This window comes from Eleginops maclovinus, chromosome 21, assembly GCF_036324505.1.
Source record: "Eleginops maclovinus isolate JMC-PN-2008 ecotype Puerto Natales chromosome 21, JC_Emac_rtc_rv5, whole genome shotgun sequence".
In the NCBI taxonomy this organism is placed as follows: Eukaryota; Metazoa; Chordata; class Actinopteri; order Perciformes; family Eleginopidae; genus Eleginops; species Eleginops maclovinus.
The window spans coordinates 17,015,520-17,028,019 of NC_086369.1; the positions used below are offsets into that span (position 1 = coordinate 17,015,520).

The following is a 12,500-nucleotide window of genomic DNA, read 5'->3' on the forward strand; positions in this document are numbered from 1 at the left end:
CTGCACACTAAAATAATTAAAATAAAGAGGAAGGTTGTAGCTTATAAACCAAAACACGGAACTGAAAGAGGCTAAAAGTCTCTGAGAGCTGCAGAGTTTTACACAGAAGACAGTTCTCATTAATCATATCCAAATATTGATTTGTGCAGCTCTGAGTTTAGCAGTCTACTGGTTTGTGGGTATCTTCATTTTATTTTAGCTCCCCTGTAAGCCTCAGTAATTATAGTGGGAGTGTGTGCCCATATTCTCGATGCCCTCACAGAAACTGTAATTCAAATATAAAACCTCAGGAAAAACCCAGTTTCAACCTACTCTGAATCCCTGGAATAACCCGGAGAACCCAGAAGGCAAAAACAGAATCACTCTTTGTTCTGAGAGACTTTCAGGAAGATATCACGTGCTGTTTACAGAGAAATGAAACCACAGCTCAAAAGAGGACTTTGATTTTATATTTTAACATTAGTTTTCCTAACGTGGCATCTGAGAAATATGAAAGGATGCACAGAGAAGATACAAACAGATAGAGGAGGGTAATATCCGCTGGCGTCTGGGACGGTCTCTGTGGCTTTCACGACCACAGAAAACATATCACAGCCATGAATCACAAACAGGGTCTTCAGGAAACGTCTTATAAGCATACAAACACATTCAGCTTTGATACGGTGGTGGGACAGATGTGGAAAGGGTCTTTTATTGGTGGTTTCATCCAGAGAAAAACTATATTATTAAGAGTTCATTCTTGATTGCACTTCTTAGTTTTTCTAGGCACTGAAAACTGGAAACAAAAGAACAATGTTCAATGATTACACACTTTTAGATTTAATACATAGCCCCATGTTAGTGAATATAAAGGAAGCAAGACAAACATGATGTTGTTTTCTAGATCATGTTTACTGTAACAATCTGAGGTCTAAAGGTCCTAAAACCTGCAGAAATCCTATGACAAAGCGCGTTATAGCGCCCTCTGGTGGACAGACAACACACCGCAGGGTAAACGGTGTTTTGTAACTACAGTAATGTATAAAGACAACATGAAGTGTTGTTTTAATGACAAAACCTGGGTTCATTGAATGACTGTACATTTTATGGCAGTAATAAGTCTAATAATTTATCTTTGTTACCAGCAGGTTAAAATACACTAAAAAAGGCATTGCAAAACATATTTGAGCACACTTTTATAGAGTCATTTTGTTCTTATATATGGTTTAAATAAGGGTTATATACCTCCGTACTATATGCAAGGCTTTCCACTTGGCACCAGACTAACATGTCTTGAGAGACGGCCAGAAATCTGATGAGAGTAATAATTACAGGGTTAGCTGATGAAAACTCAGCCTTACCTTGGGGAATTATTCATCCTGTTAAAAATGTCCTTAAAAACAACCAGAATTATCGAGAGAATTTCATGTTTTCTTATTTCCTTTCACTCTACTGGTCCCAGTGCAGTCCAGTAGGTGGCGGTAATGCACCCATCGTTGGTTACCAAACGCCAAAGAATCTCATAGAAGAAGAAGCGATGCTGGATCCAGCGTGATGACGCAGGTGGCTTACGTGAGATGTACGTAAGGCACGTTGTGCAACCCTCGTCCTGCACGTTGACATTGGGACAGTCCTCTCTTCACTCTCTCAGGTAAAGCCTTATTAATGTGTCTTTATTAACATTATAACACTTTACTGTAGATATTAATATTAATCTGAAGCTTGTACTGACTTCCGGTTGTTTGTGTTGTGTTTAATGGACGTTAGATGCTAATGTTAGCTTAGCTGCTAGGAAACCTGCTAACCTTTAACTGTTTCTCACCTTGTTTTCTTATTAGCTTTGATGCTAACACTCAGTCTGTTCTGGTTTTATATTATTCATATACACAGCTTTAGTGGAGATGTGTAATCACAAACAGGTTCCTCAAACAATGCTATATCCATATATATATTCAAGACATAAAACGAATACTCAACAACGTAAAACAACATCAAATGTCTGTTGTTGATTCATTAGCTCTGTACTATCCCTGAGCTTAACCCAAGATATATTCCAGTATTCGTAGCTCCTGGTTAACCCCAATAGGTCAAAAGGAAGTAGGAGACTACCTGTTATAGAGTGTTTACTGCAGTGTTAGAAAGAAGCTCAAACTGCCCCCAAACCCAAATGATTTCCCCCATAAAACCCAACCAAGAGAGCATGAAGTGCTGTGAAGCATCTGTGGTTAACACCTGTATTATTTCCTCTCTGATTGTGTGATAGAGCGGGATGGGAGCATCTTACTCTACAAATGCTGCTCCGACAGTCCGGGCCGAGGCCATGATGGCTGCTGCCCCCCCGCAGGGCTGCCCCATGCACCAGGAAGCCCCGCCTGTCAAAGGTGCATTAAACACTGTGATATGTTGCCAGGTTCTGCATAACGATACCGATACAAATTGTGCTAACATACTGTTTCTCGCTCAGTGTCCCCCCCTGTAGAGTGTCCCATGCATCAAGCTCCTCCTGCAGGTAATGACAGAGAAACAGTGTTTCTGAGAATAAAACACAACCAATATGGATTAATTAAATATTACTTCTAATATAGGTAATTCAAGAAAGTGTAATCTCTGTCTGACTGTGTGCAGAAATACTCTGATTCATCATTTGTATGTTGATATAGAAACTAGTATTGCACAGCTGTGTTATTCACTGCTATTATTCTATGCCGGTTCCCACCTTCTTACCTGAGCCTGTAAAACTGTTAACGTGCTGTCTGTCTCTCAGTGCCCCCCCCTGCAGAGTGTCCCATGCATCAAGCTCCTCCTGCTAAAGGTATGATGTCATGAACTCCTGCAGCTCCTCTGCACGTTCCGCTCCCTGTTGTTGAACTGAAGGTGGTCTCAGGGTCTCTGATTAAATCCTGTCTCCTTGTCTCAGCAGCGTCCCCCCCTCCAGAGTGTCCAATGCACAAAGCAGAACCAGTACCGTCTCACCAGGAGAGAGCCTATGAGTTTGTGCAGTGTCCCATGAAGGGGGCGGAGGGCGGGAAGAGTGACATCGACCCCTCCAACATGGTACCTGAAACTAGAGGATTCAATTATGTCTGCCCCCCCAGCCCCATATTCACAGTTAAAGTGTCTCCTCTGCACAGATGCCCCCACCTAACCAGACACCGGCTCCGGACCAGCCCTTCAGCCTGGACCTGGTGCGAGAGGAGTCGACCATCCCCCGACACAACTCTGAGAATAAGTGGGTGTACCCATCGGAGCAGATGTTCTGGAACGCCATGCTGCGGAAAGGGTACGTCAAGACTCCAGATCCCTCCAGACGGGGGCAGGAAGACCCTCTCTTCTCTCCAGTTCTTACTGTAACTCTCAGCAGGCCAGGACTCTGATCGGCCTGCATGCTTCTGTAACTCATACTGTGTGCTGCAGGTGGCGGTGGCGCGAGGACGACCTGGGCTCTCAGGATATGACTAACATCATCAAGATCCACAACACCAACAACGAGCAGGCCTGGCAGGAGATCCTCAAGTGGGAGGCCATGCATGCAGGGTGAGGAGCTCCTGCAGGACTCACTGCCCACTGTGCACGGTCCGCCTGTACTCTGGAGTACTGCAGTGTATCTGTGGAGTACTGCAGAGTATCTAATGTACCTGTTTTCCTGCAGGGAGTGTCCGTGTGGCCCCACCCTGAAGAGGTTCGGAGGGAAAGCCAAGGAGTTTTCCCCCAGAGCTCGCATGCGCCACTGGATGGGGTGAGCTGCCGTTATTCACCCTCTTTATGCTTCATATCACATGGCATGAATGTTGCCTTTTGCTCTTCCTAAAAAGGGATGCAACAAACCATATTATTATTTATGAATCTGACTTTTATTCTGGAATGTTTGGTCGGAAAAACGGTGAAAATGTCCGTCCCAGTTCTTCAAATGTTCCCAGTTCCAATGCCCAACATACCCTCTTTAGTATCCCAGTTATTAATTCCCTCTTCTCTTCTCCCTCCTCAGCTACGAGCTCCCCTTCGACCGCCATGATTGGATCATCGACCGTTGTGGGCGGGAGGTTCGTTACATCATCGACTACTATGATGGCGAGATCAACACGGAGAATTACCGCTTCTCCATCCTGGACGTCCGCCCCGCCGTCGACTCTTTAGACGCTGTGTGGGACCGCATGAAGGTCACCTGGTGGCGCTGGACGTCCTAGATGAGACACCTGGGCGTCCTGAAGGAGACATCGTGTGTCCTGGAGGACTGGGGGAGAAAGGAAATGGACTAAGACAGTTATGTGACGCTTCCTCTCTGTGGAGAGCTTTTCGGGTTTGATTTGCATATTCTGTTTTCATCTGCTGATGTTCCTGTAGACTGTTGTAGCTTCATCTCATCTGGCAACTTCAAATCCATGATCAGACTAAAGGTAGAGAGGTTCCAACATGCAGAGCCCAGAGAAGATGCATCACTATGGTTTATGATGGATAACTCAAGACTGTTCACGTGGAAATGATCTGTAAGTCCTCTGAAGTCGGTCTGACCTCAGGTGTTGAGGAGGTCGTTGAGCTGTGCAGGATTTATTGACGGAGATTAAATAAATATGTTTCTTTATTTCATTCAAACCTGAAACTAAGAGCTGTGGTGTTTCTGAGCTGAAGGCCTTCTCACACCTAGATGTTTTCACTTTCACATGCTGTGAATAACCAGAAAGAGGTTGACTCCTCTGCACTTTCTCAGCGTGATAATTAATAACAAGAATTCTGATTTGTACTCGCACATATCTGCCTCTTAATCCTGCACACTTCAGATGTCAGGCTGCATGGATGATTGTTTAGAGTAGTTTCCCTGCAGGATGTATATTGTAAAGATATATTTTTGTACAGGACCAGGATGGATTTGACAGGATAATATGATTTAGGATAAACTCTGTCAGTGTGTTTGGAGGTCAAATTAAAATCTAACATCACATTTCATGAACTGTAAACTCTCCTAATGGGTGTAACAGCCCCAGAGTAGAGCTCCAGGTCTCTGTGTGGATCTGTGTTTGAGATATCAGCAGTTTCTTCCAGTCTTACTTTAACTCCTTTTTTATTTATTATCTGAATGTGTGCACACTCTTATCTTCTTGTATGTTAAACATTTTACTAGCTTTCAACTGAATTTAAATAAAGCTGCTCGTCTTTCTGCATTTGTCTTCCTCTTGCAGAATAAACTGAACAGTGAGAGGTATCCTCCTGTGGGTGCAGTCCTGCAGCTGAACACCAGAGGGAGCTGTTACCCTATAATCCACATCTGACTGCAGGGAAACAGCACCATAAAGAACATGTTATTTAGTGTGAGGTCTGTTTCCTCTGTGGGATGGACCCTCACTCTGCAGGAACACACATTGCACATGGTTTAGACATCCTTAGAAACCAGATCAACCTGCAGCAGTTCTTCAGGTTTACTTTACTGCTGTGAAAACGAGGCCTATTTGTTTCTTATTTTAAATGCATTTTATTGTTCTGTAAAACGCCTTTGAGTTTTGATATCAATTAAGTTCTAATTTAAATATCCCAGCATGCATTTCACATCTACAATAATTTTATACATGCATTAAACTTCTCTACACAATGCCTTTTATTTAAGTAATATATATAAGTCTGTTCTGCTTCCCAGCTGCTCTCTGCTGTTACCTGGCAACTGCTGCAGGAATCAGAAACTCTGAAACTGCAGAGCTAACTGAGATAAAGTAAATGAGACATGATGTGTTCATTATATCAGCTCCTCTGATCCGTGCAGGAGTGTCATCCTGACAGATGCACGCTGCTAAGTGATAGAAGTCTGCACTGTGGACAACAGAGCGGCAGACAGGTCTGCTAAATGATGGTGGTTAATTATGAGACAATGCTTTAAGGCTTCATTTCTCTTCTGTCTCTTCTTTGCTACATTTGCTCCTGACTTTAAGGAGTCCAATCCTGCTGATACAACCTGAACCAACCTGGAGACACTGCAGCTCGTAGCAGCGAACAGAGAGGAACATCAGCAGAAGATTATATATACATAAGTACATTTTATTCACCTTTAAATATGAGGGGGAACAGAGACACGTGTCTCTGCAAGCCTCACTAATTCAGCCTCATTGTGAAGCTCTAGAAACCTGAATAAAGTCACTTTATTTCAAACGTTTCAATCTGAAATGCAGAATAACTGTGTGTGTGTGTGTGTGTGAGTGAGAGTGTGAGAGAGAGCAGTGTTATGGAGATGAGCTCGGAGAGATATGATAAATATCAGACTCTCAGAGCCGGGGGCTGTTTGGACATCTGCTGTGCAGCTATGTGGCACATGGGAAATCAACATGCACACATTATTTCAGGAAAAACACACACACACACACACACACACACACACACACACACACACACACACACACACACACACACACACACACACTTTAAAGGAGACGTCCACTCACAGAGAGATGCCATGGTTCCTCCACAGATGGCCGGCCAATGAGATGTCACACTGAGAGTCATGTGTCGTAAATGTCAGGCGTCGGACCCGATCAGGATTAAAGACATGTACCTCCAGCACAGAAACCTGCTGCGGCACACACACTTATAGACCAGCATGCATTGCAGCAGCTACATGTTGCTCCATGCACCTGCACGATGCACGCTGCCTATACGTGAGGACAGAGGGGACACCTGAGGGACACTTTAAAGACTCCCTAAAGAGTGGTTTGTTCTATAGGTGTTAGTGCATGTCAATAGTCTGCAAAGGCTTAAATACCTGTGTTCCCTGGGCCCCTTTAAATGCAGCAGTGGAGGTAAGAGCTGAGGATGCTGGAGAGGAAGAGGCAGAGTAATCGGTGGGAGACTGTAAGAGGCTTATGGTCTTAAGTAACGGACCAATATTTACTTAATAATCACATCATTAGAATAAAGGTAAAATCATCTTGATGTTTATTTCATGTCCCTCTAATTTAAAACTTGTGTTGGACTAACACTGTGTGGACTGAGAAAACTAAACTGTGTTTCTACCGTTAATTCTCTTTGCTGCTTTAATCAGACAGGTGAGATAATAGTCCTAATGATGATTTGCATGTATCTCTAGGAGAGCAGCGGTGAATGTGAGCCTAAGAGGAGTGTGTGTGATGAGATGAGCTGCAGGTGTGTGAAGGGGCGGGGCTTAGGTGAAGCAGGGGATCTGTAATCATGACTCAAATCCAAACCTTTACCCTCTTTCTCTATCACCTTCTGACATACTACCAACATGTTTATCCCGTGTGTGTGTGTGTGTGTGTGTGTGTGTGTGTGTGTGTGTGTGTGTGTGTGTGTGGACCTTTATCCTGCACGCCTGCAGCATCACAGAGTAACATGAGAAACTGAAACCCGTATGATAATCCTCCTGCAGTCTCTCTCGTCTCTGCTGCTTCATGGATCTCTCCTAGATTAAAAGATACAAAATAAAACCTGATTGTACCCCCCCCCCACACACACACACACACACACACACACTCTATTTGCAGAAACTTTAAGGCCTAATCGAATCGTGCATCACCTGGCGCTGCTCCTGCTGCTCAGATATTATTCCCACTAATACAGAGGGATGGAGGATATCAGGGGAGGATATTGGAGAATAATTTCTTGCTTGGTTATTCAGTGCAGAATTCATTAAAATCCAATTCTGTGGAATTGAAATAAAACCAGCCGTTTGCTGTGATGGAGCGGCATCAGCAGCAGATTTAAAGAGAGGAGGGGGGAACAGAAGAAACAAAGAGATTCAAATGAAATACTAGATTTATTTTAAGGACATTTTCTGCTACCTGTGCAATGCATTCCGGAATCATTTCTGACTCCTGGTTGCACGTAATAGGACGCCCATGTCTTTATTGCATTATAAATATACCTAAAATCTGCTGTAGGCTCTACGTAGTTGTGATTTAAAGCCTTTAAACACATTATAAAGCCGTTTGTTATTATATGAGGTAAAATATCAAAACACATTTTAACTGATGAGACTTTTAGCGTCTAATTCATAGTTTTAATACGTTATAATTAGGGCTGCACCGATGTCTCACCGATCATCGGCCGATGTTAGCCCTATTTACCACCGTCGGCACATCGGTAAATAAAGAGACATCACCGTGTTTATGTTTTGCTACGTGACCGGGAGAAGTCGCGTTAGCGTCGTTGTTTTTAACTCTGACGGACCAAACCTGAAGTCAGGGCATCGTTTTGAAGGATTAGAACAGTGACTGTGGGCCTGCCGTAACTTTAAAGTCATTCGGGGGGGGGGGGGGGGGGGCGTCTCCTTGCTGCGCATGCTGCAGGACTTCTGCCCCGTGTACCGGGTGTCTGCAGGATCGGTAAATTAAATCCATCCTTCAGTGTTCTTGGGAGGCCGTCGTATCTGTGACTTTGTTATACTTGCTGCTACTCCCGTTAACTTCCAGAAACTTACTATGGCTCAACCTCTCTCGCGCTTACACATGCACACACGTGTCCCCCACTCTCTCTCTTAAAGGGATGGGCTGCCTTAGTCTGCATTGTGCTACCATTACAGGTTACATAGTAAAACATCGGTATCGGCCGACACTTTTGCAATCGGTGCATCCGTAGTTATAATCTTATTTATAGTGCTTTTTAATCAGATATAAAGCATTATTCTGTGATGATAAGTTACTATAAGGTGCTTGTTTTTGCAGAAACACACACCTGCTTCTCTTAATGCTAACAGCACAGTAGCTGCAGTGCTAATGGCAGCAACCGCGCTGGTGTGGACAGTGTTGTTCCCATACAGACTGTACGCTGTTTCCCCAACAACAAGCCGTGGGTCACCAGAGACATCAAGGTCCTGCTTAACGAGAAGAAGAGGGCCTTCAGAGACGGGGACAGGGAGCAGATGAGGCGAGTTCAGACAAGATACAGCAGGGTAAAGACAGCTACAGGAGGAAGCTGGAGCACAAACTCCAGCAGAACAACCTGAAGGGTGTGTGGAGTGGCATGAGGAGCATAACTGGCTACAAACAACCTGGTAGCCAGACAATAGAGGGTGGGCCTGACCGGGCCAACGAGCTGAATCTGTTCTTCAATAGATTCCATGGGAGGGCTCCGGTCTACCCCTCCCCCAGCTCCTCTACAATCATCCCCCTTAGAACCTCCAGCCCTGCTGTCCTCCCTACCACACCGTCCCTCCACAGCTACACCGTACCTGCTCTTTCTCCCCCACCATTACCATTACCATTACCTCACCCCTCCCCCATCAACATCAACACAACACAGACTCTTTCTGCCCCCACACATGGCACACCGACCTTCACAGCAGAGCAGGTGAGGAATGTGCTGTGCAGGCTCCGCCCAGGCAAGGCTGCAGGTCCCGACGGCGTCAGCCCGAGGGTCCTCAAAACATGTGCTGCCCAGCTGAGTGGAGTCCTGCAGTACATCTTTAACCTGAGTCTGAGTCTGGAGAGGGTCCCTGTGCTGTGGAAAACTTCCTGCCTGGTTCCGGTACCGAAGAAGGCGCGTCCCAGCACCTCCAACGACTACAGACCGGTGGCGCTGACGTCCCACCTGATGAAGTCCCTGGAGAGGCTGGTCCTGTCACTTCTTCGGCCCCTGGTTAGTTCATCGCTGGACCCTCTGCAGTTTGCCTACCAGCCGAAGCTAGGAGTGGAAGACGCCATCATCTTCCTGCTTCGCCGTGCCTACGCCCACTTGGACAGACCCGGTAGCACTGTGAGAATCATGTTCTTCGACTTCTCCAGTGCGTTCAACACCATTCGGCCTGACCTGCTGGGGAGTAAGCTGACGGCGATGCAGGTGGACTCCTCCCTGGTTTCCTGGATCACGGACTATTTGACGGGTCGACCACAGTTTGTCAGACTGCAGGACTGTGTGTCTGACACTGTGGTCAGCAGCACAGGGGCTCCACAGGGAACCGTTCTGTCTCCCTTCCTGTTCACCCTGTACACCTCAGTCTTTCAGTTCCTCTGAGTCTTGCCATCTGCAGAAGTTTTCAGACGATTCTGCAGTTGTTGGTTGTGTCAGCGAGGGAAATGATGAGGAGTACAGGGCCGTCGTGGACTCCTTCGTTGAGTGCTGTGAGCTCAACCACCTGCAGCTCAACACCGCCAAGACAAAGGAGTTGGTGGTGGATTTCCGCAGGAGGAAATCTACCTCCACACCCATTTCCATCAAGGGGGTGACTGCCGACATTGTTCAGAACTACAAATACCTTGGTGTTCACCTGGACAATAAACTGGACTGGGCCAAGAACACTGAGGCTGTGTATAAGAAGGGCCAGAGCCGACTCTACTTCCTGCGGAGGCTCCGGTCCTTCAACGTCTGTAACACCATGCTGAAGATGTTCTACCAGTCGGTGGTAGCCAGTGCCATCTTCTTTGGTGTTGCGTGCTGGGGAAGCAGGTTGAGGTCAGCAGACGCCAACAAGATCAGCAGGATCGTCAGGAAGGCTGGCTCCGTCCTGGGGGTCCAGCTGGACTCTTTGCTGGTGGTGTCTGAGAGGGGGATGCTGCGCAAGCTGCGTAGTATCATGGACAACAACGCTCACCCTCTCCACCAGGTGCTGACCTCATACAGAAGCACCTTCAGCAATAGACTCATTCCACCCCGGTGTACCACAGAACGCCACAGGAAGTCCTTTCTTCCGTGAAGTAGTTACAGTTACTGTAACTACTTCACTATTTCATATTTGCAAAGCTGCTCTTATTGTTGATACATTTAGTTTATATTTAGTAATATTTGATGTATATTTAGTGTATATTCAGTAGTTTAGTTATATTGAGTGTATATTTCTCCTTCCTTCTTTGTATTGAACTGTTGCACCTCAATTTCCCTCGGGATAAATAAAGCTTCTTGAATCTTGAACAGAGGGACTGATTAGCATTAAAGAAACAGAACGCACTGTGATCAACTCACAGAGGCTGAGACAGAAACAGAATGCCTCACAATCAAACCAGAAGGTGTCAGAGATTCCTTTCACTGTTTTAGAAAACACAAATATATAGGGGGGCTAAGGCTAATGCTAACACCTATCACAAGCTAAAATAATGCTAACGCTAAAATAATGCTAACAGTGTTTCCAATGGTGTATCTACAGCGTCGTGGTCTCTCCATTGCTGAGACAGAGTGACGGTACGGAGGATGAATGTGATTATTGAGATTTAAATGAGTTTCCTGTCAGTCTGTCCACTCTGTTTACATCTGCTCAGCTTTAATTACAGCAGAGACAGCACAGCCTTTAATATGAGACGGGAGGCTTCATCCATCTCATCCATCAGGAATAAAGACTTCCAACACATTGGTTGTCAGCAGGATGAAAGACAACATGATACATATTATAAAAAACCTGTGCATTCACTCATTTCTGATATCCAAACCTCAGATGAAGAAACATGACATGAGGTTTACACAAATGACTCAGAAATCATTCTTTAATCAGATTTATCTCAATGAGATGTGCAGAGGGAAACATGGATACATATCTGATGTTTTATCCAAATAAGATGCACATACAAAGATCTGAGGAGTATCATGTGGACAGATTTAGACCTCTGACCTCCTGAAACATGACCAGTGTTTCTGCTTCATTTCTCCTGCAAGATTTCCATCTTTAGGACAAATATTAAACGTGTTTAACCCTGAGTAATTATACTAAAAGGTAGTTTTTAGTCTGCTCTCCTGCTTGGTATCTCCTTTGAGTGTGAGTCAGAAAGTGACTTTTTTCCAGCTTTAAGCCACATTTGTACCAAACGTTTTCTTACATCCTGGTGCTTTTAACTGACTTAAATGTGACGTCTGGATCTGAAGCTATCAGAGAAACCAGCTGAAAATGAGACCAGGAAATATGTTTTACACAAGTAAAATGTCTGCACGTTTTGGTGATGTTTCCCCAGTTTAAGAACCCATTTTTGAGTTGATTCATGATCTGAATTAGACTTTTAACTTATTGTTTTCAGAGCCGGCTTTACAGTGTTTTCACCGGCCAGACAGCAGTTCCTGTGTGAGATGATCCTGGTATTGATGTACAGCTCAGAGGCCTCCGTACTCAAACTTTATAATGAGTTTAATGTGTGTCTAGCATGCAGAAAGTGACAGAGGGTGTTAAATACATGTAGTGTTACACCGTGTCATTACATTACAGCTCATCACCTCAGCTGTGATGAGCAGGTGAGCTCCAGGTGAATGATAAGCAGCAGTTTGGCTTTGAATGGCAGCTCTGAGTGTAGACCTGGTCCATGGAGAGCTTTGGTACATGGAGGCTGGATGGGAAATGAAGAGCACTGTTAGAGGCCTCACTGTAGCATATATATTTATATATTACTATTGGCTCTGCAGGAAGGTGAGGAAGGTGAGGAGGGGGGTGCTGAAACATCACTATAGGATCACATGAGAGAGGATTCACATTGTGTTGCATTACATCTACCACTTCTTTATTTCATGTAATACTGATTCACTTCACTGCCATATCTCCAGCTGTGTTTATTTTATAGATTATCTGATTAACTCTCCTAATTTCTACCTACAGGTGCAGTGTGAATACTGACCCT

At 44.9% G+C, this 12,500-nt stretch overlaps 1 protein-coding gene across 3 annotated transcripts; it reads left to right on the top strand.

Moving 5' to 3' along the window:
* The first annotated feature begins 1,515 nt into the window (after positions 1–1,515).
* LOC134884226 (holocytochrome c-type synthase) lies at positions 1,516–6,126 on the top strand. 3 transcript variants are annotated; one of them, XR_010168386.1, is made up of 10 exons: positions 1,516–1,630; positions 2,243–2,360; positions 2,444–2,488; positions 2,744–2,791; positions 2,897–3,033; positions 3,111–3,259; positions 3,394–3,513; positions 3,629–3,715; positions 3,965–4,463; positions 5,154–6,126. XR_010168386.1 is itself a non-coding variant. In XM_063912950.1 (9 exons), exons 2-9 carry the CDS (start codon positions 2,249–2,251, stop codon positions 4,161–4,163), a joined length of 897 nt encoding a protein of 298 aa, XP_063769020.1. In that variant the 5' UTR covers positions 1,516–1,630; positions 2,243–2,248; the 3' UTR covers positions 4,164–5,131. The 3 variants fall into 3 exon arrangements, 2 of the variants coding, with proteins under 2 accessions (XP_063769020.1, XP_063769021.1); XM_063912950.1 differs by lacking the exon at positions 5,154–6,126 and having other exon boundaries at positions 3,965–5,131; XM_063912951.1 differs by lacking the exon at positions 5,154–6,126 and having other exon boundaries at positions 2,900–3,033; positions 3,965–5,131.
* Positions 6,127–12,500: the final 6,374 nt, after the last annotated feature.